This window comes from Amphichorda felina, assembly GCF_050947745.1.
Source record: "Amphichorda felina strain 45539 chromosome Unknown scaffold_2, whole genome shotgun sequence".
In the NCBI taxonomy this organism is placed as follows: Eukaryota; Fungi; Ascomycota; class Sordariomycetes; order Hypocreales; family Bionectriaceae; genus Amphichorda; species Amphichorda felina.
The window spans coordinates 2,385,923-2,407,746 of NW_028145048.1; the positions used below are offsets into that span (position 1 = coordinate 2,385,923).

The window sequence follows — 21,824 nt, forward strand, 5'->3', positions numbered from 1 at the left end:
TGCCCAAGAGAAAAATGCCAGTATAAGTTCAACGTTGGGTGGTGATGAGGTAACAACGGCGCAACGCGCAAAGCGGAGGTTGATGTCGACAGTGCGTAACTGCGTAGAAATTACACTGTGATCACTTCGTCCAAAATGGAGTGAGCTCAGCTCAGTGCACGTTTCCCCAGACTTCCACACGTTGAAATCAGCGTCTGGACTTTTATCAAGCAGCAACGCGGAATATCCACCATGCTCAAATTATTCAGACTCACTTGAAAATATTACATGGGCCAGTAGGACAAGCTACCATTCAATCACCCATTCGAACATGTCGCGCGGGCCACTACCGTCGCAACTATGCCTGCTGTCCTCACTCCCCTATCGCAGCGACGGTGAAAAGGTGCGGTTCCTGGGCTGGTACGTGACTTCTTGATGCTTCTCTCTTATCCATTCCCAAGTGCTTTTGCTAAGATGGGATATTTCCCACAGTGTCCTCGCATATTCACTGTCTAGCGCCCACCTCAAACTTGGCCATGACTACCCCCAAGACACAAACGTCACCGCCGTGGTAGACGTGAACCTGGTGCTACAGACACTTGGACATGAGCAGACACGCGTCGGCGAGTGGGTCAATGTCGTTGGCTATGTGACTGCCAAGCGGCGCGCGAGCAAACCCGACCCTGGCGGTTTGTCAGTCCACGTCCAGGCCTTGATTGTGTGGTCGACAGGGCCGCTCGACGTCCAGAAGTACGAGAAAACCTTCGACCGCGACACGGTCTGATCCCCGATGTGGAATGCCCTGCCATCCTTTCGGATCTTTTGGGTGTCAGAGGCAGCCGGCTGTGTGCAGCACCACTATGTGCCACTTATAACACGACACCCTCAGCTGCCTCAAAGACAGTCACCGAGGTGACTAGTCCAGGGGTGGAATTCGAAGGCACCGAACCTCCAGGAACCGACCTTGTATTGATCCCGCCACCCATTTCAGTTTACTCGATGCTATAGGATATACGAACAGCGTATCTACTAGGTACTCTCCCAGCTCAGCACCAGCTCAACTCCCGGCCTTCGCTACCCCTACACTCTATTATCGATCTTCACTGCGGCGATGCATACTGCCGCTCCGACGAGTATCCCACCTCCTAGATGAATCGCCGCCTCTCGACAACAGCACCGGCTGGTGCACAGGACGCTTCAGGTTCGCATCGGGCCCCCTCTGTCTTCTGGCAGACTCCTGCCGTTCCCAGTACTCTTGGGATTTCCGGCACAGATCATCGATCTGCTCCTGCGCGCACAGAAAACGTCAGTCTAAATATTGGAATCCCGGGTGGCACCGGAGGCTCACATCGGTCAGACAAGACCCAGGCGTCATTATCAGAAATCCGTCCTCGCTCTATGGAGAGTTGGGTCAGTAAGGGGGACATGGATGAAGCAACAAGACGGCAACTACCTCAAACGTGTATGGGCGGACCGTCGCCTGTGGGCCCAGGTAGTACTGGAGCTTCTGCGTGATAACCTTCTTGTGGATGCCCCAATGCGGTATCCAGTATCGATTCATGGCTGAGGACGACATGCTTCAGGTAAATGGGCTTAGAGAAGGAGAAGAATGATGGAGTGCGACCCCTTAAGATTCAACCCCCCAGACTAGACGGCGGCAGGTCACGTATTTATTCCCATCTTGTGTTCACACTTCGGATTCGCCAGTCAGTTGGAGACATCTATGGCGGAAACCTCACGGCGGCTCACGAGGACGGATTAGGGGGTCGTTGCTATTGACATCGGCCCCGGGATTCGTGTGCTGGTTGGCGAGGCTCGCCCCCTAGACAACCTAGGGAGGACTGAAACAACCATGCGAGTGGTGAAGAATGCCAAAGAGGCATAGTAGGTTGCCCGAGATGGTAAGTCTGCTTCTGCCGATACGGTCATGGGTCTGGTTACAGTTGTGAAGCGTAGGGCGGGTGTTGGTCGAATCCTCGAAAGTGAGGCGGACCGTGTGGCAAGCTCGTGGCGAACGACCGTGGTCCGCCTCACTATCGCGACACATCCCGATGATGTTGCGATTCCGGTGCGTGCTCACTTCGGCTGATAAGTTATAATCATGGTTCTATAGATGCGGCTTGGGCAATTCGAGATTGGGGCTTTCGAGGATATCACTGGACCATACATTGATGCTCCAGCTAGGTTCGTTCAATAGAGGCAGCAACATGGAATTGTTGAGTTCCGGGATCGAGATGTGTCAAAGTGGGATGGGAATTTTGAATCACAGGTAAGACAGGGTCTAATTTCAGCCGTTTGACTCAATCGCCAATCCACGATCCATCTCTGTTCAGGGTCCGGGGTTCGCTCTTTTGGTCGCCATCGTTGGCGATCGGGATCCCACACGAGACCGGGCACCACGCTTCAGGTTTTACCTGACGAGGCTCGGGCGCTACCCTGCAAGTTCCCGGTGTTGGGTGAAGAGGCCTAACTTGGTACGTATTATTACTCCTAGGTCCACAGTAACCGTACTATTCCGTATTCGTACCAGCTAATGATATTTGTTCAGTTTCTGGCTCAGGGTGTAGAAAAGTCGACCCAAGTTTGGTACGGATACAGATACAGCCATGGATGGCGTTACTCCGTATTCGGTGTCCAATCCCTATCAGTAGCAGGCACGGATACTGGACGCAACCTTTCCCTAGTCCGCAAGGGCAAGTTCCGCGTCGGTTCATCATAAGTAAACCTTGTTCTAGCGCAGCTGTAAGTTCTTCTCATGCACTATGAAGAGCGTAAATTGCTAGACGTGGAGCATGACGACGTTTAATTGCGGCTGCCAAGTGTTAGGCCAGGGGGTAGAGACACCGCATAATCGTGTAATCTTCGGATCCTGTCAACTCGCTCCTTTGCCGCACGTGAACGTCATTGGCATGACGGGTGGTTCATCCAATCAGTCTAGCTGCCTGTTCTTGTTCCTGCTGGGCCAGTTGGAACTTGGTGCAGCAGAGAGTCCAAGCCGCGCGACCGCGTTCCAGAAGCCTCCAAAGACGCCCGCAATCCATCGCTTGCGCCAGCAAAACAGCAGAACGACAGAACGACACAGAGGCGCGGTACGACTGCCCGACCCCCAGCGACGCGATTCATCAGCAGAAGCGACCTTGCTCGTGTTCTCATCCACCCCTCGGAGCTGTCGACCCACCACCTCCTCGCGACACGGTGTCGACCCTCACTAGCTGCTCAAGTTCCACGCCAGCGACATTCCAAACCCGACAACGCGCTCCCGCTCTGCGTGGCGTAGATAATGAGGTGAAGGACTGCGCCATTACTGGGACCCGCAAACGCATGTCGTCCTTTGCTGCACTCCTTCTGGTTCCGACCACGAGCTCGGAATCTGGGGGGCTGAGAGGCTACACCCTGCCATAATCCGGCGCATCGTCGACTGGCCGCCGCTGGCCTTAAAAGGGGGCCATTTCCGGTCCCCGTGACGCGCTGAGCAATCATGGCGGGCGGTGGCAATATCAAGGTGGTGGTGAGAGTGCGGCCCTTCAACGGGAGAGGTAGGATTCCCCTTGCAGTGGGCTGCGACTTGAAGATACAGCTGCTGACAATGCCGTAGAAATCGATAGGGGTTCAAAATGTATCGTCGAAATGAAGGAGAACCAGACGGTGCTCTCGTCTCCCGACAGTCACCAGGGCAGGAAGGACAGCCAGGCCAAAACCTTTGCCTTCGACAGGTCGTATTGGTCCTTCAATAAGGAAGACAAGAACTATGCAGGCCAGAGCAACCTTTTTGACGATCTGGGTGGTCCACTCTTGGACAATGCCTTTGAGGGCTACAACAACTGTATCTTCGCCTACGGTCAGACTGGTTCCGGAAAGTCTTATTCTATGATGGGTTATGGCAAGGAGATTGGCATCATCCCGCAGATCTGCCAAGAGATGTTTCGGAGGATATCCAAGATCCAGGAGGATGGAGTCACAAAGTGCACCGTGGAGGTGTCCTATCTGGAAATCTACAATGAGCGAGTTCGCGACCTGCTCAACCCATCTACAAAGGGCAACCTCAGGGTCCGAGAACACCCGTCGACCGGTCCCTATGTCGAAGACCTTGCCAAGCTGGTTGTTGGTGGATTCCAGGAGATTGAAAACCTGATGGACGAAGGAAACAAGGCCAGAACTGTCGCCGCCACCAACATGAACGAAACGTCCAGTCGAAGTCACGCCGTATTTACCCTAATGCTTACCCAGAAGAAAATGGACACGGAAACAAAGATGGAAGCGGAAAGGGTTGCCAAGATCAGTCTTGTCGATTTGGCAGGATCCGAAAGAGCCACATCCACGGGCGCCACAGGTGCGCGTTTGAAGGAAGGTGCAGAGATCAACCGATCGCTCTCCACGCTCGGACGTGTCATTGCAGCGCTAGCGGACATCTCGACGCCGGGGAAGAAGAAGAAGGGCGCGAATCAGGTGCCTTATCGTGACAGTGTTCTCACCTGGCTGCTCAAGGATTCACTCGGAGGAAACAGTATGACGGCTATGATTGCAGCCATCAGTCCGGCAGATATCAACTACGATGAGACTCTGAGTACCCTGCGATATGCCGATTCCGCAAAGCGTATCAAGAACCACGCCGTCGTCAACGAAGATGCCAACGCTCGCATGATCAGAGAGTTGAAGGAGGAGCTGGCGCTTCTGAGGAGCAAGCTCGGTGGCGGTGCAGTTGGCGGCGCAGGGGGTGCGGTGGTTCCTGGCGAAGTTTACGATCCGAATACACCTCTTGAGAAGCAGATGGTCAGCATCACAGGCCCTGACGGAACTGTCAAGAAGGTTTCCAAGGCCGACATTGCCGAGCAATTAAGTCAGAGCGAAAAGCTTCTCACCGACCTAAACCAAACCTGGGAGCAGAAACTGCAGAAGACAGAGGAAATCCACAAAGAGCGCGAAGCTGCTTTGGAGGAGCTTGGCATCAGCATCGAAAAGGGGTTCATCGGCTTATCCACACCGAAGAAGATGCCTCATTTGGTCAACTTGTCTGATGACCCGTTGCTGGCGGAGTGCCTGGTTTATAACCTCAAGCCGGGTACCACCACAGTTGGCAATGTCGACACCAACGCCGACAACCAAGCCAACATCCGCCTAAATGGCACCAGGATCTTGCATGACCACTGCAAGTTTGAAAATGCGGCGGACGGAACAGTGACTGTGGTTCCCTCGGAAGGCGCGTCTGTCATGGTCAACGGAAAACGGATAGAGGAGCCTAAGCAGCTGCACTCGGGGTATCGTGTGATTCTGGGTGATTTCCACATCTTCAGATTCAACCATCCCATGGAGGCCAGGGCCGAGAGAGCAGAAGTGGGCGGGGGCAGCCTGCTACGACATTCCATAACAGCAAGCCAGCTCCAGGCTATTGATCGCTCCCCAGCCAGCCCGGCCCGTCCTGGCCACGAGAGGAATATGAGCAGGATGTCTGACTATCCCGATTCTAGGCCCGATTCGCCAGCACCGTCCGGCCGCATTGGTCGGGACTCCGATTGGTCGATGGCAAGACGGGAGGCTGCTGGCGCGATTCTGGGTACCGATCAGAACTTTGCCAGCCTAACAGATGAAGAACTGAACGCTCTGTTTGAGGACGTCCAAAAGGCGAGGGCTGAGCGCGTCAACGTGCGCGAAGATGGAGAGGATTCTGAGTCGGTAACCTCATACCCGACCAGAGACAAGTACATGTCATCCGGAACCATCGACAACTTCTCCTTAGACACGGCTTTGACGATGCCTTCCACGCCTAAGCAAGGTGAAGTGGATGACAGGCTCAAGGAGGTGCGCGAGGAGATGCAGAACCAGCTCGAGAAGCAGAAGGAAGAATTCCAAGAGCAGCTTAAGAATGCAGAGGCGGCGAATGTTGAAGTTGAAGAGATCAAGAAGGAGAAGACGCGAATGGAGACTGCTCTGGGGGAGCTGAAGGAGGACATGCAGAAGCAACTCAACTTGCAGCGCAAGCAGTACGAAGACAAGCTTGAGAAGATGGACCCCCTAAAGCGGCCGAAAGCGAATCCCAAGCTATCCGAGGAGGAGCTGGAGCTGGCAAAGCGAGCCTTGAAGCATTGGCGGGCCCGGCACTACGTCAAGATGGCCGAGTCAGTCTTACAGAACGCCGCCGTTCTTAAGGAGGCGCAGATCATGAGCAACGAGCTCGAGGAAAACGTGGTGTTCCAGTTCACGGTCGTCGATGTTGGGCATGCTGTTTGTTCTTCGTACGACATGATGCTGAACGGGCTAACCTTTGAAGGGGACGATGTGGATTTGGAAGAGGCTCAAAAACCCTGCATCGGCATCAGAGTGGTCGATTACCGGAACCATGTCGTGCATCTGTGGAGTCTCCAGAAGCTCCATGATCGTGTGCGGCAGATGCGGCAGATGCACCAGTACCTCGACCAGCCCGAATACGCCCAGCACCTGAGCCTGGACAATCCCTTCGTGGAGGGCTGCATGCCTTCATACACGCTGGTTGGCGAGGCAGATGTCCCACTTCGCGCTGTCTTTGAGAGCCGGGTGCAGGACTTTTCGCTCGATGTGCTATCACCTTACACCTCGGGCGCCATTGGTATCATCAAGCTCTCTCTAGAGCCATCGCATGCGCGAGCCCCTTCGAACACGTTGAAGTTCAACGTTGTCATGCACGAAATGGTTGGCTTTGCCGAGCGAGAAGGCACGGAGGTCCACGCCCAACTCTTCATCCCCGGCGTCTCGGAGGAAGACGGCATCACCACAACTCAGATGATCAAAGACTTTGACGAGGGACCGATCCGTTTCGAGAGCGTTCATAGTATGAGCGTTCCGTTGTTTGCTCCTCCAGACGTGACTTTGAGGGTGGCGATCTTTGCCAAGGCGTCAGCGATGCATTTGGACATGCTGCTTAGCTGGGATGAGATGCGTGATGCCGCCCCGCGGAGCAACGGCACAGGGACCCGAATCAACGAATCACAGTTCTTCACGCAGGAGAAGCACGACTTGTTGTCTCGAATCCAAATTAAAGAGCTGGATGAGAATGGCGAGTATGCCCCCGTGGAAGTTGCCCAGACCAGCGAGCTTGACACTGGCACATTCCAGCTACACCAAGGTCTCCAGCGGCGGATCAGCATCGACATCTCCCACAGCTCGGGTGATGAACTACCATGGGGGGATATCACAACAGTGCGGGTTGGCAAGATACGCCTGGTGGACTCTGCAGGCAAGACTCCCAACATGTCGGGCAACGAGCCCGACATACCATTGAAGCTAGCCTCGAACCCAGTCTACCGCCAGAATGCCAATGGTACACGGAGTATCACAGTGAACGCCCAGTGGGATTCTAGTTTGCATGGGTCCGTCCTACTAGACAGGGTGACGGCAGACAAGTACCGGGTGCAGTTGACAATATCATGGGAAATCAGCTCCGAAAAGCTGGCCGAGCCAATGAAATTCTCACAAAAAGTCTGTGTGCAGATCATGGCACGGTCTTTTGTGCGCCAGGCGTCGCTGTTTTCCGCCATGTTCCAGAACGTCAGGTTCGTCAAGACATCTACAGGTATCTTCACCCTGACCATGCGGCCTGCTCCCATCAAGAGGGTCGGCGATCTGTGGCGGATGAATAGCCAGCATGAGTACGTCAAGGGCGAGGAGAATCTACAGAGCTGGGCACCACGAGGGGTGTCACTGGTGAGCGACTTTATTGGTGCTCGTAAGAAGAGGCGACGCATTGCCGAGATTGGGGCTATGCAGACCATCCTGAGCGGCCTGGGAATGGATGGATCCAATGGCCAGGCGGCGTCTGAAGAGCCGCAGCCCGAGTCATCGCCAGAGCTCAAACCAATCATTCCCAACGACGATGACCTCCTGAACGACACACCCGAAACTTCCCAGGCTCCGTCAGTAAACGAAGAGGACGAGGGCGATGGACCTGGGGAGGAAACACTCAAGGTGGAGGAACCTGTGGACAAGCCAGAATATGACGAGCGGCAGACGGACCTACTGGGAAAGTGCATGAAGCTGTGGCAGAGGTATCCAGACCCGCTGAGCAACTTACTCAGCCCTGCCAACACAGCACCACCAGCCAACGGGGTCGCACCGGACTCGCCCCTACTACCCAGCCTCATCACGACGATCGTCCGAGTACCCAAGAACCCCAAGGTGTTGAAGGGAGGCTATCTATTGGTTCCCAACAACGAGTCGACTAGATGGCAGAAGAGGTTTGTGGAGCTCAGGAGACCGTATCTTCACATTCACTCTGCGACGGATGGGGACGAGGTGGGGCTGGTGAGCCTGCGCAACTCTCGGGTCGACAGCCAACCCGGGATCCTGGGGATGCTGCATGGGGATGATGACTACTATGGCGACCCCCAGAGGGGTCAGAATGGTGGGGGGCCAACCTTTACCCCCGGACATCGTCGTACCGCGTCGGGCCGCGTGATTTCCACCATATGGACGGGAGGTGGCGGCGGCAGTTCATCAAACACCAGCGGCGGCGGCGGCGGCGAGGGCATCACACGGCTGAGCGAGCGGATGCAAGCGGCCGTGTTTGCCATTTACGGGACAGACAACACGTGGCTGTTCGCGGCACGCAGCGAGCGCGACAAGATGGACTGGATCTTCTGGATAGACCAGACGTTCATATCCAACGGCGACAGCACGACGGGCAGCGGCATCATGAGCCCACAACAAGGGAGCGAATATTAGAAGGGAAACAACAACGTACGATATACAACAACCGAATCGGGGTTATTTTTGGAAGCCAGCATGGTAGATGGGACCACGACGTCGACGTCTTTCTTTCATTCCGGCATATTTTCTATTACTATCTGTTCTGCGGAGATGATGTTGCACTAGACGACCCGTTCCGATTTCCCTTCCCTTTCTCCTTTCTTTTTTCCCAATTTTACCTTTCTTTTCTTTTTTTCGTTTCTTTCCGAGATTATACCCCCGCTGAGCAGGAGGACAAGACAAGCGAGAGACGCGCTTAGGAGCATTGCGCCGGAATATAATTTGATTGGAAACATGACGCCAAGGTAGATAGAGAGCAGCCGGATCCCCGGTTTTCAGGGGCATATCCGGATTCCGATATGCTCTCGTACATGGGGGGCTAATAGAGCCGACGTTGGAGACGGGACCCTCGACCTCGCTGAAACTGTACATATCGCTGTAGGATAAAGGATACTATTACATTGACGCCAAAGCATGGCAATGCCCCAATAGCTAAGACAGAACACGTCAGGCAGCTCGGCAATCGGCACAGACCGTTTTGCGTCACGCTTAGTACTAGTGCCCTGACCCGTCGGGGCGGGAATGGGGGTGTTTGACTCTGGCATATTTGTTGCCTTGTTGGGAGGTTCCAAGGGTCCGGGATCCGGGACCCTGCGTGCTGGTAACACGGATATTACCAGCAGTACTAGTACGAATTTGCAGGCATGTATTACATATATATGTCTGCCTTGTGGCCCGGCTAGTCCCATGCCGCTTCTGGTGAGACGTGCAGGCCCAGCGGCGCCGCCTGGGCGATGCAGCCATGAGGGCGACGTGGGCTGGGGACTGGGGGGGCTTCTCTGGGAGACTCTTTTCTGGGCGGGCGGGTAAGAGAGGCGGTGTCCCGGGCGATGAGTCGTTGGCCAGGATTCATGCTTTGCATGTGCGTGCGCCATGCAATATGTGCCAATACTACTGCTGTGTACGGATATAGTTCTGGGCGGATGATACAAGAAGCCCTTTTCTTTTCTTTTTTTCCCCTCGCCTTTTCGGGTGATTATCTCCGATCTGGAGACTGGCGGTGGGATTTCCGCTGGTCTGGATCGCTATGTTGGGTCTTATTTCTGGAACCACGGTACGGGGCGAGCAGGTGAAGGGCCGCCGGGGGGTGTGAATGGATAGTAGAGCTACGACATGTATCCCCATCTGCACCAATACTATGTACTCGTACTACGAGTATGTGGTTGATAATAGCACTGCTGGGTGGCATGTGGGAGACGGCGATTCCATGGAGCAAGGATCATGAGTTATGGGGCCTGGGTGGACGAGGTTTCCCGGCTCAGAGCAGCGTTGCAGCGCATGGCGAGGTGGCACTGGCATCTCACTGCGTAGTAATCGTCCTGTCCTCTGGAGAGGAGAGGGAGGAGGGGGAGGGGAAGGAGGGGGTGTGTGTGTGCGTGTGGGAGCACTGAGCACGGAGAACGACCTTGCTAAGGTTTGGTCGTCAATCCCGGTGCTCTGGGTCGTGATGAGATTGAGTCGATTGAGTCCTGACAGGGCCAGGGGACGGGGGGGACGGGGAGACGGGGAGACGGGAACACGCACGGCTTGCTCCGTGGACCCCGCGTTTAGCTGGCTGGGTTGGTAGCACGCCGCACGCGAGAGAGAGACCCCAAAGGGGATATTGTTATCTTTTTTTTTTCCCTGGTCTGTGCCGCGGGCTTGCTTGGGGGCTGGGGAGGGGGGGGAAGCATGATGCTGTGCGAGGTGATGGGATGGGCTGACTCGCTCGAGGGTGTGATGTGTGCTGTGCGCCGTGTGCCGTGTGCCAGTCACTCGGGGCGCAGAGCCGGGCTGCCGGGTCCAGGGCAAGCAAGCAGATAGGTATAATGCATCATACTATCAATACTACTACAGACATGTGTGTGTTTGAGTGAGTGAGTGAGAAGGAGGGAGGGAGAGAGAGAGAGAGAGAGAGAGGTTTTGCGATAACATGCCCCAGACGCATCCCGATAAATTGCGGCCAACGCATCGTGCCTTGGCCAGGACCCCTGGAAGGCTGGAACCAGAGCCTACGAGTAGAGAGAGGTTCGTGCCCGGACGTGCCGGGCCCAGGTTTACAATGTAATATGCAATATGAGGTGCATGGGAGGGACTTGTGTATCATGGCACAGCCACAAAAGACTTTGAGGACAGTGGCGCATTGATGAGGAGAGATTATAGCAATTACTGGTACATAGTACTGCAGTAGATGGAGTGCCATGTGTATGTTCGTGTATGCGCGTGGGTTACCGTCAACCCCTCGATGCCGCATGGAATCATGCAGAGAAAACTCCATCAAGCAGTCAGAGGATTGGTAATGCAAAAGTAAGGACATCACAGGGGCCACTTTGGTAACCGTGTTTTGCGAGCTTCGCAGTTCGCAGTGCGTCGCTCGCAGATGGCTGCCTCGTTAAGGAGTACATGTTGGACTGTTAGTTGGTACGTAAGAATACCCCTACCCTTGTCACTTGTCGCGTGCATCCTGAACGGCAATACGTGTATGTACTATGTACTATGTGCGTCGCTACTAAATTACACATGAGCTCCGAAACTCCGGCCGAGTGCACCATCCGTGGTCATGGGTACGAGTGCGATGATATCAGGGTGCCATTATGTGGTAGTAATAGATATACGACTAGTACATAGTGCTATGTAGTGGTGGTACGAGTAGTAATACTACTAGTTGGTACGAGTACTACGCGTACTAGGCAGTAGTATTGATAAATCCTAATAATATGTATGTACTATGTAAGACAACGTGTAATGTGGAATAGGCCAGAGCTAGGGCCCGGCCCCGGATGGTTTGCCTCCACATGCGCTCCCGGCCTGCCCGGTTCACGTCGGGGGAATATTACTCTTGCTGAATTATCAATGGCATTCTTATTACTCGTAGCACTCGTACTCGTACTCCGTACATAGTAGTATTAATACATGACGGAGTCGGGGCCGGAGAGAAAGACCCGCGGTGGGCTAGGAGCTTACCTGGCAGTGATATTAGCAACCCCTAGACCGCATCTGTCTGATTGCCAGTTCTCCGAGTCTCAGAGTCCACGGTCCACGGTCCACGGTCCACGTCCCAGGCTCCCAGTTCCCCCAGCCTCGACCGCCAAGGCCCTGTTCAACTTCTGCTATCATCGGTAATTCGGTGTCCCCGGCCAGGCTGCACTGGTGCAGGGAGTCTTGCGCCGTTGCGGAGCCAGAGCCAGCACAGTCCGACTGACCGGTTTGGCCAGAGGACCAAGCTACTGCAGACCAAAAGCAAATGTCCATCTCCCATGTATTACCAGGTGGTATGTATGCCGCGGACGTGGCCGAACCGCCCACGCCCAGCATGCACTGATGTAGCAGTGCAGCGATGCAGCGATGTGCTCGTAGCGCTGCGCCTGCATGAATGCGACGGGGCCAAAGCGGGCGACGGCGCTCAAATGACGGGTTCCATCTGTTCCATCATTCCATCTGAACCCAATCCATCAGTCATGATCCATCGTCCCGACTCCCGCCAGGCGGTGCACCAGGCGCCGGACAGCGTCAGTAGTGCAGCACCCCTGCTCGTCCTGCTCCCTGGAACCAAACCGCTGGGATCCCAGACTCGGCCCCCAACTACATAGTATTTTACCCAAGATCCAACTCCGACAACTGCACGAGGGCTGTGTGCATATCCTCGTCCTCGTAATACTAACCTGTCCAGTCTGCCAGGGCTCCCAGGCACGGTGACACCAGACCACCTGGTAGTCAGTCCTGGGCCCTGGCACCACTGCACCAGCCGCCCGGCGCCCACCACGCCCCCTTTTCCACCTTCTTGGGGGACTGTGGACTGGGAACACGCCCCCAATAGCCTGTAGGTACCAGGTATTTATTAGTCGGGCAACAGAGATCACCACTCCGAATACCACCCCAGGTCCCCAATTGCCCCTAGCCCTCCCCCACCGCCGCCTGTCAACTTTGTCATCCATGGTGCCATGGATGTTCCTCAACGAGTCAGCATGCTGGCTTGGCACCTCTCTCGCTCCCGCTCTTTCGGCCGGCCTGGTCCTCCTGTCCTCTTGTCCTCCTCCCTTCTCCTGTCTCAGCCGAACCGCTGTCCCGGGCTCACCTCACCTACTGGGCCACTGATCAGTGATGAGCGTCACTGCCAAAGGGCCCCCCACCCCCTCCCTCAATGGTGCATATTTGGTGTTGCTGCAGTGCACCCCTCCTCCCACCCCCAGACAGCAACAGGTCCAGCAGGCTCCGTCCGTGCCTTGGAAAGCTGACCCCTACTCGTACATTAGTAGTACGTACTTTATACGTACCGGGCTGCTGGGACTTCGGCAGGTAGGTTGAAGACACCAGTGACGCTGCCCTGGGTCAGCCACCGGTTTGAACCCGGTTGGCACAATCTGGTAGTAGGGGGTTGGCTGTGTTTGCTCCGATCCCGTGGGCCGTCCTTGCACAGCAGCTCTTTCCAGATTGCCGGGTCTTGGTCTTGCTCCTTCCAGCAGCCACCTCGCTCTCGCACACAAAGTACCGTGCTTTCCCTCCTCCTCTGCTCATCAGCTCATCTGCTCATCAGCTGCTCTGCTGCTCTGCTCCTCTGATCCTCTGATCATCTACTCCTCTTCCCCCCTCCCTCCTCTTCTCCTTCTCGCCATCTTTCTTCACCTTCTCCCCCCAATCATCTTCCCTTTCTGGCTTCTCCGTCTTCAATCTTCCAAGCCGGCTTCTGTCTGCCATTGACGTTTGGACTCTGGGAATTGATCAATCGAAACGAGGTCATCCTGCCTCAATCCTCCCTCTCGCATTCCCCGAATCGCCCCCCTCCCCCGCCATTGAACCTCCGCTCGACTGCCGCATCAACGTGCCTCCCAGTGGCCTGGCCCCGTCCTCCCCTCCTCTGGCCGATCAATGGAGGCGTCCGTCGCCGTCCACAGTGGATTTCGTGACGAGGCGACCGCGGCCAGGTGATTCTTTATATGGCGTCGCAATCTCCGCCACTCGGTCCCGGTCGAAATGGCGCCAGCGACCGCGTCGTGTCTGGCGAAGGCGTCGGGAATTTCCGTTTCACCTTTAGCTGCTCTTCGACCGGATCAAGCAAGGGAAGCTTCATAGAGCCCGATGTATGTTTCTTGTCTGTCTGCTCTTCCAGGCACACAGTGACTGACATGAACCGCCCTCCCCCATAGCCAAATCTGGATAATCTGTAAGTGTTCTGTTGCTGGAGAGGCTCACCGGAGTCCTCCACAGGTAAACAAGAGACCCGCTGACCTTTGTCCCATAGCGAAGACTCGTCCGAGTCCTTGTCAGACAGTGTACAAAACTATCCCGAGGAGTTCGGGCGCACATACCATGCCTACCGAGCTGGCTGTGAGTATCTCGCCATCGGGGCCCCTAGCTCCAGCCATGGCAAACCAAGGTCCCTCCTAACCGGCTTATAGCATACGCTTTCCCGAACGACAGCCCGGAGAGGGAGCGCCTATCACTTCAAAGTGACATCATCACGGCCCTTTTCGGCGGCAGGCTGTTCTTCGCCCCCCTGGCCAAGAGCCCGCCGCCCCGAACCATCCTCGACGTTGCAACGGGTACCGGCGACTGGGCTATTCAGATGGGAGACCTTTTCCCCCAGTCCGAAATTACTGCCACCGACTTGTCTCCCATCCAACCAGCCGAGGTGCCTCCCAACGTGAACTTTTATGTCGAGGACTCGTATGTCGCATCACTCCACGCTCGACCCTGTATTTTTACAGACCACATCGCTGACACTCGGTGGAATATTCAGTTCCGAGACCTGGGATTACACACACAAGTTTGACTTTATCCACACGCGCATCACAGCTGGTTGCTGGTCCGATTTCAAGACGCAAATTGCCGAGCAGGCTTTCGCCTCGCTATATCCCGGTGGGTGGTTTGAATCACAAGAGTTTGACGCCAGGATCAACTGTGACGATGGCACACTCTCGGAGGAAAGCGCCATGGTACAATGGTTCCGCGACATGGCGGCTGCTGGCGAAAAAGTCGACCGACCCCTCATCATAGGGTCGCACTTGCGCCACATATACGAAGAGGTGGGCTTTGTCGACGTCCACGAGCGCATACACAAGATCCCTACGAATGGATGGGCCCGCGATGAGCGACTCAAGGAACTGGGCCGCATGTGGGAGCGGAATATGCAGCTTGGGATGAGTGGGTTCTCGTGTGCCCTGTTCAATCGCGTTTATGGGCGATCAGTGGCGGAGACTGAGGTAAGTCATACTCCGGTCAAGTGATTGAGCCAAACATCAGCATGCGGTGCTAAACGTGGGTCATCCTCAGGTCTCCTTGATGGAAGTCCGACGCGAATTGGCGGACAGCCGGATCCACGCTTACATGGTGGTCCACGTTGTATGGGGAAGGAAGCCATACCCTGACGAGGTGCCCGTCTTGCAACCCAATTTCCAGTGACGACCTTACGATTTATGTGACAAGATTGATTTGATTTTCAATATCCCACGCAGCAACATGTTGGCACATCATATATATTTACAGCCGGAGATTATACCTGGGACCAGGGGATAAAATAGCAAGGCGGGAACATGCATTTGAGAGACGGGTTTAGGCGCTAGGTCCATATGGGAGACTAACAGCGGGTTGCCCAAAGGTAGCCCAGCTCATCGGTGCATACCACTAAATCTATTATCCTTACCTTGCCGTACCGTGAAGGGGGTGCTCGAGGCCTGAAGCCGAAGGTTTCCAACATCAAAGACCATGGTGCAAACCAAGATTAATCATGCCGGCATGGTCATAAATCCCCAGGGGGGGCTTTCTCTCAGCTACGGCAGTTGAGCTTTCCCATCTTCTTCAAGACCATGGTAGATCTTTGGCTCCTCCTTCCTCACAAGCCATTCCAGCCCCGCAGCTTTGCCATCAGGAAACATAGTTCTAAACTCATCTAGCGAGAGGAACTCGTGGTCGGCGTAGTCAAAGCCAGGCACCACCGTCTCCGTGATGAGGAGACCGGGATTGTCCTCTCCCCCGGGCCCATCCTCCCCATCCTCCCCCTCGTCAAGGAGGAAGCTGGCCTTCCACACCCCGCCCTCGACGACCCACTGCAGCCTCTCGCCCTCCTCGATGCGCTGCCCGACGACGAAGCTCTCGACGCGCGCGGGGACGCCCTCGCGGGGCCGCCCCGGGTGGATGAGGACGTACCGCCCCCGCCCGCGGTGCAGCGTGTGCACGATGCGGCTCCTGTTGCGATGGAAGCTGCCGGCCGGCCGCCGCGGGGAGAGGTAGTAGAAGATGTTGCTGCTGAGGGGGCGGGCGCGGGGCGACGCCGTGCTGTCGGGTGAGGAGGAGGAAGCGGGGGGAATGGGGATGGAGATGGGGGAGGTGTCGGTGCGGATGAAGTAGCCGCCCTCGACGTGGGGGTCTAGGTGGAGGGTCTTGATGGTGGACTGGGCGCGGGGGGGCTCGGGGGAGGTGGAGGGGTGGAAGGAGGGTTGGAGGAGAGAGAGGTCGGGCTCGGTGGGGATGAGGTCGCCCATGGTGGCTGTGGTGGTGGTGGTATGAGTGAGCTGGAGTGTATGTATGTATTTGTGTGTTTGTAAGAGGCTCGCTTATATTAGGCGAGGAAGTGAGATATAAAAGGAGGAGCGCCAGGGAAGAGATAAGTACTAGTGGTGAGGACCATGGAATGGGGGACTCGGCGCGAGAAATAGCCCAGGGATGGACGGGTTAGGATCAGAGGCCTAGACCACCAACTTTGACGACCATCTCTGTCCGTCGAGTATAGTGAAGCGTCGTGGTGATATATCAGCAGCCCATTACGCGACGAATGCAAAATAAGAGCCCGGGTCCAGCTCAAGTAAGAAATAAGGTAGGAATGTGCCCAGTGGAGATAAGGCTTGACCCCATTCACACCACGGTGGGGCGCTCAGCTTGCTGACATTTAAACATGCTACTACTCCGTACTACGAGTAATAACCCCCAAATAGGCCTAATTAATGCTTACCTATATTAATTCTATAGGCCCCTAGGAATCATGGAAGCGGGGCTTCCCTCTCCGGGTGAGTCCCAGAGTTGCGCCCAAGTGATGAGGATGGGGGAGCAGCATCATCTCAGTGGAGAGGGGTGAGCAATGTCAGATCCGGGACCACCGCCGTGATCACGATGGATGGCATGTGAAAGTATGTGCATGTGAGCACAAGTGGCCTCGCGCGAGGGCAAGGTAATAGCTTATATCCCGTAAGAGGCGTGGAACTGTGAAAGAAAAAGAAAGGAGTTAACAAAAAAAAAAACCAGAAGAAGAGTTCCAGAAGCTCAGATGACACGACCCTGCTGTGGCTGGGCACTCGGGCGAACCCTTACTAACCCCACCCAACCACGGAGTGACGCAGCCTAGAAGCAAGCAAGACCTTGGTGGTAATCTACCATCACCCGTCGTTCGCACTCCACAGGAGTGCCTTCATTGCATTCGCGCCTGAATTAAGGTGTAACTCCTGACATAGAAGCTTCTCGGATTGCCCGACTGCCCATACCCTCATCACCGCGGCCGCCATGCGGGCTGCGCGTGTGCTCCGGCCGGGCTGCCTCGCCTACCAGCCGCCCACCCTACGAATCCCCCCCCTCTCCTCCTCCCCAGCAGCCATCCTCCGCTATCCTCGCTCCCTCCCACCGATAATACGGCCAACCCAAACGACCCCGCTGCTGCAGCGCCGCCACTACCAGACCGAGGACGAGATCCGCGAGAAGCTCCGCCATGCGCGCCCCCTCCTCTCCGACAGGGCGGCCCAGCGCATCACCACGGCGGGCCGAAGCCGCGGCTCGCGCGGCTTCGTCCTCGTCTGCGTCGCCGCCGCCGTGGCCTTCTACTTTGCCAACTCGCAGACGGTGCCCGTGACGGGCCGCCGGAGGTTCAACTTCCTGAGCGACTGGGTCCTCGACGCCGTGGGCGCGGGCGGGTCCGAGGTCGCCCGCGAGATCCTCGAGGAGGGCGGGAGGTTCATACCCGAGAACGACTGGCGGTACAGGGAGGTCCGGCAGGTGGTGTCGAGGCTGGCGCCCGTGAGCGGGCTGGCGGACAACTGGAAGATCTACGTGATTGACGACGAGAGTACGTTGCGGATTTCATCACAAACAAGACTGCTCGGGGAGGCAGCTGGCTGACTGAACGCGCACGCAACAGGCAACGTCAACGCCATGGTCACGCCGGGGGCCCACCTCTTCGTCTTCAGCGGCATGTTCCGGGTGTGCCGCAACACGGACGCGCTGGCGGCGGTGCTGGGCCACGAGATTGCGCACAACGTGGCGTCGCACTCGGCGGAGCGCCTGTCGGCGGCCGTCGTGGGCAACCTGACGTCGGGGACGCTCTTCTTCCTGGCGGGCGCGCTGCCGGGCCTGGGCCTGTACGCCATCTGGACCATGACGGGCGGGCGGTACCTGCAGGACCTGCTGTTCAACCTGCCCATGGGCCGCAAGATGGAGAGCGAGGCCGACTACATCGGCCTGATGATGATGGCCGAGGCTTGCTTCGACCCGCGCGAGGCGGTGGCCTTTTGGCAGCGCATGAGCCAGATGCAGAGCGCGGGCGGCTTCGAGGTGCCCGAGATTCTGAGCACGCATCCCTCGGTAGGTTCACCCCCTCCCCCCCTCCCCCCCTCTCTCTCTCTCTCTCACAAAAACACATAAAACAACTAGGCCAGACTTGGACTGACGTGACGACGGCAACAGAATAGCCACCGCATCGAAAAGCTGAGGGAGTGGCTGCCGGAGGCCATGGCCAAGAGGAAGGAGAGCGACTGCAGCGGGACGGGAGTGTGGGCGGAGCAGTTCAGGAATGCGCTGCTGAGGCGGCAGCTGGTCCATATATGATGCATTAAACGAATAATACTAGAAGTACATACAAGTGGAACAAGGCGAGGCGTCAGGGTTCCGAGTGGGCTTTTTTTTTTTTTAACTACTGACTTTTGTGGTGGTGGGCATCTTCTGTACGAGTAGCTTCCATACATCCCTCTCCATGAAAAGAACACCACACATAAGCTAATAATGGCACATAATACCTAGTGAATGGCGACCTCCGAGGCATCGGGGATTGTCTGACGAATTGGGAGACGCTGAGTGGCCAGGACCAAGTAGCACTAGCCGGCGCGCGGGGCTTAACATCGGCATAGATTGACATCGGCTGGGGATGGACAGGGAGAGAGAGGCCAGGGAGTCTCGCGAGCCTAGAGGACAGGGAGTGGACCTCGCTGCCTTGTCCCCCAGATCTCCTCCGTTTCGCAAGATGCCGAGGTAACTCTGATCCTCATCAGGACCTCTAAATCTCACCGTCAACCCGCCACAGCTCGCTCCTCTCCGCTGCATCCTTTCATTCCTCGAATAATACCCCGACGACGTCAACTGCTTTTTCCAGCCCAGCAAGCCGCACGTCACCCGTCAACTCAATCCACCATGTCGCAGACCTTCACCGCCGCCGATGTCGCCAAGCACAAGGACGAGCAGAATGGCTACTGGCTCATTGTCGAGGACGGCGTCTACGATATTTCCAGTGAGGACTCCCTCTTCTCGCCTCCCACCCCCCGGCGGGTCCCGTGAACCCCCCCCCCCCCCTTCCCATGTACTGACAACGCCCCCCCAGAGTTCCTAGACGAGCACCCGGGCGGCGCCAAGATCCTCAAGCGCTTCGCCGGCAAGAACGCCACCAAGTCCTTCTGGAAGTACCACAACGAGAACGTCCTCAAGAAGTACGGAGGCAAGCTCAAGATTGGCACCGTGGCCGAGGCCGCCAAGCTGTGAGCGGGTAATGAGGGGGCTGTCTGTGCTGGGGTGGGCCCGTTGCATAGGCCTGGTATGGATTTTGGGCATTGTATACGAATGGAGCGATTGACCTGAGGCGGTCGTCTGCGTGCGAGACTCCGTGAAGAGTTCACATCAGCGTGGATGAGGGCGGCGGATAGACGAATCAACGGTTCATGACACCATCTTCCCCTAGCTTTCGCTGCGCTTCGTTGTGAGATGTGGTTGCCGCCTACTTGCGAATTGTCCATGAAGCTCCATCGCATGGAAAATTGCCAGTGCTGATCCCCGAGTTGTCGTCGCGATGGAGGGTTTGCCTCTCGAGTAGTGCTGCCCGGGCTGTGGTCTCTACCTTCGATTCCGCTCTACTCCATTTACAATAAATACACCCATATCATCATAATACATAACTACCATATTATAGCTTTTCTCTATTAGACACAGCAGGTGGTGGGGCTATAGGGACTGTTGTGGAACATATAGCCCCTATGCTGACAGTCATACAGATAGCTTCACTCACTCCCAAATATGACTCACCAACTCTCTCTTATCCCTATATTCTACACTTTCAAACATAATGGACGAATTTCTCAACGTTGAGGCGCAGAAGTCTCGCCTCAGCCAGTACCAGGACGACCACAAGCACCCCGACTACCCCACCCTCCCTCGGTCCTCGGCCATCCAATCCGCCGAGTCCTCGCTGCCGTCCCCCTCCTCGGCCTCGTATCTCTCACCCACGGCCCCCGAGGATGTCGTCAGCCACATCACGGCCGATATCCTCCCCGCCCTGACGGGCCAGGGCCGCAGCAGCCGCTACTACGGCTTCGTCACCGGCGGCTCCTTGCCCGTCGCCCAGTGGGCCGACGCCGCCGTCTCCCACATGGACCAGAACGTCCAGGTCCACCTGCCCGCCCAGACCATCGCCACCGCCCTCGAGGACAGCGCCCTGGGCATGCTGGCCGCCCTGCTGCGCCTGGGCGCCGGCTTCGACGGCCGCACCTTCACGACGGGCGCCACGGGCAGCAACATCCTGGGCCTGGCCTGCGCGAGGGAGGCCGTCCTGGCGAGGAAGGGCGGCGACGTGGGCGAGCTGGGCCTGCTGGGCGCGTGCGCCGCGGCGGGCGTCACGGAGATCCAGGTGCTCACGAGCGCGGGCCACAGCTCGCTGTCCAAGGCGGCCAGCGTGGTCGGGCTGGGGAGGGGGTCGGTCAAGGAGCTGCGGGCGAGCGAGGAGGAGCCCTGGAAGCTGGACATTGACGCCGTCGAGGAGCATCTTAAACGCCCCGGCGTGGCGAGCATCATCGCCATCAGCGCGGGCGAGGTCAACACGGGGCGCTACGCCGTCAGTGGGATGGAGGACATGCGCCGGCTGCGGGCTCTGGCCGATGAGTACGGGGCTTGGATTCATGTTGATGGAGGTGAGTCAATTCGTTGTATGCGGGGTGAAACGGCCATCGCTAACCATGAAACAATAGCGTTCGGCATCTTCGCAAGAGTCCTGGAGGATAGTGACGAGTACAAGCTACTCCACCAGAGAGCTGAGGGCATCGAACTTGCAGACAGCATCACAGTCGACGGGCACAAGATCCTGAACGTGGTAGGTCTCAATTTCCACAGGCAGCCCGTAGCGGATACCTCTACTGACACCCCACAGCCGTACGACTGCGGCATGTTCTTCACCCGGTCCCTTGCCACCCTCCAGTCCGTCTTCACCAACCCCAACGCCGCCTACCTCTCCGGCGGCGCATCCAACATCCCCTCCCCGCTCAACGTCGGCCTCGAAAACAGCCGCCGCTTCCGCGCCCTCCCCGCGTACGCCGTGCTCCTATCCGAGGGCCGCGCCGGCTTCGCCCGCCTCGTCTCCAACATGGTCCAGCTCTCGCGGCGGCTGGCGGGCTACCTACGCTCCTCGGAGCACTACGAGCTGCTCCCCGGCGGCGCGTGGGGCCTGGACGAGGTGTTCATCATTGTACTGTTCCGGGCGCGCAGCGCGGAGCTCAACCCCGTGCTCGTGGAGAGGATCAACGGCACGAGGCAGATGTATGTGAGCGGGACGAGCTGGCAGGGTCAAAAGGCTGTGCGGATCGCCGTGTCGAATTGGAAGGTGGACGTCGAGAGGGACTATCAGGTTGTGACCTCGATCCTGACGGCCGTGGCGGAAGGTCGGGAGTTTGACATTAGCAGCTGCTAAAGAGCCGTAGTGAAGTCCAGGACCCAGTGTCGCCAGATATCGTGATTAGAAAATTCCAAACCCCCAGGGGTGTTGCCACTGCGGTAGTCGTTGTCGTTGATGTCGTTGCCGTGGCCCGAAACAGCGTTTTTACCCCCCCTCCCATCTCTCTCTCTCTTTCTCTTGCTTCCGC

At 56.9% G+C, this 21,824-nt stretch overlaps 7 protein-coding genes across 7 annotated transcripts; 6 read left to right on the forward strand and 1 right to left on the reverse strand.

The window, feature by feature from the left end:
- Positions 1-310: 310 nt before the first annotated feature.
- ACO1O0_002311 (CST complex subunit Ten1) lies at positions 311-763 on the forward strand (the record flags this gene model as incomplete). Its single annotated transcript, XM_083191783.1, has 2 exons — positions 311-399; positions 472-763. The coding sequence occupies 2 exons, from the start codon at positions 311-313 to the stop codon at positions 761-763; spliced, it is 381 nt and encodes a 126-aa protein (XP_083052997.1).
- Positions 764-3,457: 2,694 nt separating this feature from the next.
- ACO1O0_002312 (kinesin-3 motor protein uncA) lies at positions 3,458-8,670 on the forward strand (the record flags this gene model as incomplete). The annotated part of the gene is made up of 2 exons (XM_083191784.1): positions 3,458-3,515; positions 3,575-8,670. The coding sequence occupies 2 exons, from the start codon at positions 3,458-3,460 to the stop codon at positions 8,668-8,670; spliced, it is 5,154 nt and encodes a 1,717-aa protein (XP_083052998.1).
- Positions 8,671-13,667: 4,997 nt separating this feature from the next.
- ACO1O0_002313 (S-adenosyl-L-methionine-dependent methyltransferase) lies at positions 13,668-14,957 on the forward strand (the record flags this gene model as incomplete). Its single annotated transcript, XM_083191785.1, has 5 exons — positions 13,668-13,811; positions 13,878-13,894; positions 13,973-14,058; positions 14,130-14,397; positions 14,471-14,957. 5 exons carry the CDS (start codon positions 13,668-13,670, stop codon positions 14,955-14,957), a joined length of 1,002 nt encoding a protein of 333 aa, XP_083052999.1.
- A 543-nt stretch (positions 14,958-15,500) lies between these two features.
- On the reverse strand, positions 15,501-16,211 carry ACO1O0_002314 (RmlC-like cupin domain-containing protein; the record flags this gene model as incomplete). Its single annotated transcript, XM_083191786.1, has 1 exon — positions 15,501-16,211. The coding sequence occupies one exon, from the start codon at positions 16,209-16,211 to the stop codon at positions 15,501-15,503; it is 711 nt and encodes a 236-aa protein (XP_083053000.1).
- A 1,012-nt stretch (positions 16,212-17,223) lies between these two features.
- On the forward strand, positions 17,224-18,537 carry OMA1 (metalloendopeptidase; the record flags this gene model as incomplete). The annotated part of the gene is made up of 3 exons (XM_083191787.1): positions 17,224-17,779; positions 17,852-18,294; positions 18,397-18,537. The coding sequence occupies 3 exons, from the start codon at positions 17,224-17,226 to the stop codon at positions 18,535-18,537; spliced, it is 1,140 nt and encodes a 379-aa protein (XP_083053001.1).
- A 579-nt stretch (positions 18,538-19,116) lies between these two features.
- Positions 19,117-19,461, forward strand: ACO1O0_002316 (cytochrome b5-like heme/steroid binding domain-containing protein; the record flags this gene model as incomplete). The annotated part of the gene is made up of 2 exons (XM_083191788.1): positions 19,117-19,213; positions 19,304-19,461. The coding sequence occupies 2 exons, from the start codon at positions 19,117-19,119 to the stop codon at positions 19,459-19,461; spliced, it is 255 nt and encodes an 84-aa protein (XP_083053002.1).
- Positions 19,462-20,038: 577 nt separating this feature from the next.
- Positions 20,039-21,652, forward strand: ACO1O0_002317 (pyridoxal phosphate-dependent transferase; the record flags this gene model as incomplete). The annotated part of the gene is made up of 3 exons (XM_083191789.1): positions 20,039-20,879; positions 20,937-21,058; positions 21,116-21,652. 3 exons carry the CDS (start codon positions 20,039-20,041, stop codon positions 21,650-21,652), a joined length of 1,500 nt encoding a protein of 499 aa, XP_083053003.1.
- Positions 21,653-21,824: the final 172 nt, after the last annotated feature.